Source organism: Triticum urartu, chromosome 3, assembly GCF_003073215.2.
Source record: "Triticum urartu cultivar G1812 chromosome 3, Tu2.1, whole genome shotgun sequence".
Taxonomy (NCBI): domain Eukaryota; kingdom Viridiplantae; phylum Streptophyta; class Magnoliopsida; order Poales; family Poaceae; genus Triticum; species Triticum urartu.
The window spans coordinates 726234382-726238229 of NC_053024.1; the positions used below are offsets into that span (position 1 = coordinate 726234382).

The 3848-nt window shown below is 49.9% G+C and overlaps 1 protein-coding gene across 1 annotated transcript; it reads right to left on the minus strand.

Annotated features, from left to right (window-relative positions):
• Positions 1 to 765: 765 nt before the first annotated feature.
• LOC125549462 (protein NRT1/ PTR FAMILY 5.10-like) lies at positions 766 to 3041 on the minus strand. The gene is made up of 3 exons (XM_048712868.1): positions 2870 to 3041; positions 2583 to 2800; positions 766 to 2101 (listed from the first exon to the last, which is right to left on the minus strand). Exons 1-3 carry the CDS (start codon positions 2997 to 2999, stop codon positions 839 to 841), a joined length of 1611 nt encoding a protein of 536 aa, XP_048568825.1. The 5' UTR covers positions 3000 to 3041; the 3' UTR covers positions 766 to 838.
• Between the last annotated feature and the right edge of the window lie 807 nt (positions 3042 to 3848).

Here is a 3848-nt window from a genome sequence, read left to right on the forward strand (position 1 = left end):
TATAGTACCGATTTTGGGGTGTTACGAGCGGGGTGGATTTTACCGCTTCAACGTCGTCGAGTTTCAGCGGCATGGTGCAGCTGGGTCTCGTCGGTGGAGGCGTGTCGATAGACGCACGCAAGGTTGTGGCATCGCATGTCGCTGTGCAGGCGTTGACGGGAGTCTTGATGAATTCTATGTGGATCTTTGACATGAAAATTGCTCGGTGGTAAGACGGCGGTGACTACTTTTTCAGCGTGTGCATGAGGTTCTCGTCGAGAGTCTGCTATACCGGATGAGCGCTCCCGTTTCTCCTAGAGGGTGTCTCAGGGTATGCGAATGCTCCCGATGTCTAGGTGATGGTTTTTGTGTGTTTTCAGGCAGAAGGTCTTGCTGGCATGATTTTCACTCAATGTCGGGTTTGTACGTGTTGTGTGGTGGTTTCACGTTAGTTTGATGTATGCTCTTTGTCATACGTTGATGAATAATCTAATAATGATTCTATTTGACATTATTTAAAGTGGCTTTAAAAATAATTAGGCGCACTTAAGGTTCCTTTAAAGTGATATTGTAATGTACTGGTCGTCATGTTGATTATGACTTCACTTTTGCTACCTCTGTCCACCTCTGTCCCAGAATATAACGTTTTGATAGGCTATTTTAGCCTACTAAAATATGTTTTATTTTGGAATGGAGGTAGTATGTAATTGGCAACCAGCAGAAAAAACTTAGTCAATTAAATATGCTAGTTATGTAACTCTCAAGTGGGAACATAAATAAATTTCCTAGTTATTTGATGAGTATGGCTGTAACTCAACCAGCAGGAAATTTATTCGACGAATCCATGAAGCATGTGACGTCAGCAAAGCATCTTGTTGTTGTTGTTGTTGTTGTTGTTGTTGTTGTAGGCATAGGAGCTTGCGCGCCAGAGGAAGAGGGCAAAGCCCACAGTGTTAAGGCCAGCGAGCAAGCAGTAGAAGTAGTCAAGCTGAGCACGATTAAGGTTGTCCGCGAACCAGCTATCCCCGCCGGCGCTCCTGGTGATGCGGTCAATGAGGGAGATGAGGAAGACGCTGATGAAGTTGCCGATGCCCAAGACGCTGTAGTAGAGCGCCAGGCCCAAGCTGCGCTGCTCGTGTGGCATCTGGTCGTAGAAGAACTCCTGCATCCCGACTTCGGCGAACACGCTTGCCGTCGCCATCATCACATGCTGCGGCAGCAGCCACATCCAGCTCATTGGCACAGCGGCACCGGCAACATCCACTAGACCATGCTCGCGGGCCACCTTTAAACGCCGAGACTCCACTAGTGCCGCTGTGGACACCGCCGCAAGCGACATAGCTATGCCTGATCCCAAGCGTTGCAGCAACGTCAACCCCGATGGATTGGCCGTCATGGAGCGAAGCAATGGCACCAACACCCTGTCATAGAAAGGAACAAACACAAGGATTGTTGCCGGGCCAAACAGCAGCAGGGCGGCAGACGGCAACTCTAGGCAGCCAATGATGTGACGGTCTAGGGTGCGACCTTGCTTGTTGAACAGCGTCATGATTTGCGCAAACACCATACCATAGGATAGGCACGCCGCCCAGATAGACAACAGGTGCAGCATGCTGTGCGCCTCCTCTACCTCCTTGGCTATAGCAGCCGCTTCTTCCTCCTGTCGGGTTTCCTTGACAAGCCAAGACACAATGCTCCGAGCAAGGAGCGTGACGGGGTTGTTGACGCCAGAGGTGGGCGTGTATAGGCGGTAGGTAGAGGTTCCAATGAGGAACACAATGGCGGCGCAGAGCACCGTGGTGCATAACATACCGTATCCAATTGCCCAACCAAAGGACTCCTGGATATATCCAACTCCACCGAGAGCCATGGTGGTACCAACGGCTAAGCAAAAGTACCACCAATTGAAGAAGGAGCTGCGGGCAGCATGCTCCCGAGGGTCGTTCGCGTCGAACTGATCCGCAGCGAAGGCCAGGGCACATGGATAGTCCGCGCCTTGCGCGAGGGCTATGAGGTAGAGAGAGGTGTAGAACAAGGCCACTTGTAATGAACAAGGATGGGAAGAGGAACCGTCGATTCCTTGGACGGGGAGCACGGATGCTAGAGTCATCATGCCATACCCCTGCACATTAATTAAGAAACAGTCCGTAAATATTCACTACTCAAGATTTATCATTCCAATATAAAGATTTTCTCCGTCTATGCATAAAAAGGGCACCATCGATATCATGTTGCCTGCAGGTCCCTCACTCTGAATACGGGAAATGTTCGAGCAAATGAGCAAGAGAAAACACAGATGTTTGTTTCTAGGCCTTTTTCTTCTTTTATTCTATTTTCATGTATATATGTATGCAATGTTACATCAGATGAGCATGATCAACTCCCCGTAAAAAAAAGATGAGCATGATCAACAACTAATGAATCTACATTCTGACTAGATTAACTTGTAGCATGTCCAGCATTTACCAATCCAGATCATGAATGTCAACTCAGACTACAGTTTAAGATTTAGAACTATGCATGATATTGTAGAAACGAATTTCAGGAGTTGTGGTCCCACTCTAATCAACTGTTGTCGATGGAGCTAAAACTATAGACATTACCAGGACGTAGAGCGTGAAGGCGAGTATGATGGACGGGTAGCGCCCCAGCCAGGAGTCGGCTACGAAGGCTCCTAGCAGTGGCAGGATGCTGGCCGTCCCAACCCAGGCGTTCACGGCCATTGCCGCCGCGGCGTTAGAATGGCCTAAAGGCCCTGTTAGGAACATGATGAGGTTGGCCTGCACGCCGTAGAAGGCGAAACCGCTAGCGACCTCCAGCACTGCATCCATGGTGCAGATCAATTAGTTATAGACGTATATACTACCTAGAATATATAACTGGAACATACCGATGACGAAGAGGGCCGAGCGCCAGCCGCCAGATGTGCTGTGGTACAACGGGCGGCCGCGGTAGTCGGAGACGCCGGCGAGTGGCGACTCATCCGTACCAGGAAGAAACGGGACATACGTATCCTCCATTGGTATCTTGTTCGACCTCTCGGTGTTCACTGCTCGCTTGCGGGTCAATAGATCATGTGCGACATTTTTCATGCGAATTGGAAGGAGTGCGACGTTGTTGGAATAAATGGCTGTGATGCGACACATTTGAGCGTGTAAATAGCCCAGGGCCACATGGGGTGTTAAATGTGATTAAATTGGTCGTCAATCAAGCCCGCCCGTTTATGTTAGGACATGTGGGTCCAACTTAATTGTTCCTCAAAACAGCTGTCCATGCCCTGCCGCCCGACCGTGCCGGGCCCGCCACTCTGCCCCCCTTCTTCTCCGGTGGCGGCGGATCTTGCGTTCTCGATGGCGGCGGATCTTGCGTTCTCGGTGGCGGCGGTGGATCCCTCGTTCTCAACGGCGGCGGAGCCTTCGTCATCAGAAAATGGTGAATGAATTCAAACCCTAGTCGCCCTCCCGTTCCTCACTCGGGCCCGTAGATCTCAGCTCGTTTCCTCTATTTTCGCTTGTGGAAACGATAGGTTGTGAGGGGAGCCCGTGGGCATACTGAGATGGAGCCGCCAGATTCAACTTCGAATAGGTAATGTGCCTCTCTCCGATCCAATTTTGCATGCAATTAGGGGGTGGCCTCGTCGGCTCTTTCTTACGGGCTCACACTGTCCGCCACTGACAGAGGGGATGCTGCCGCTCGGACCTTCGAATTAACAGTCAATTTATTTCCATCAAAGGCAAAATTATTTGATGGTAGCATACAGAACATTGAGAGAGACACAATTGTTAAATGGGAGGTTGAGTTTACAGAGATTGATCCACAAGTTCTACAGAACATGGGAGAGACGACAGTGAAGAAATGGGTGGAAAAAA

Coding starts and splice junctions, on each gene's coding strand:
- LOC125549462 (XM_048712868.1), bottom strand. CDS start 2,999: ATGGAGGATACGTATGTCCCGTTTCTTCCTGGTACGGATGAGTCGCCA. Junction 2,801..2,869: donor CTCGGCCCTCTTCGTCATCG/GTATGTTCCAGT, acceptor CCATGGATGCAG/TGCTGGAGGTCGCTAGCGGT. Junction 2,102..2,582: donor CCTTCACGCTCTACGTCCTG/GTAATGTCTATA, acceptor ATTAATGTGCAG/GGGTATGGCATGATGACTCT.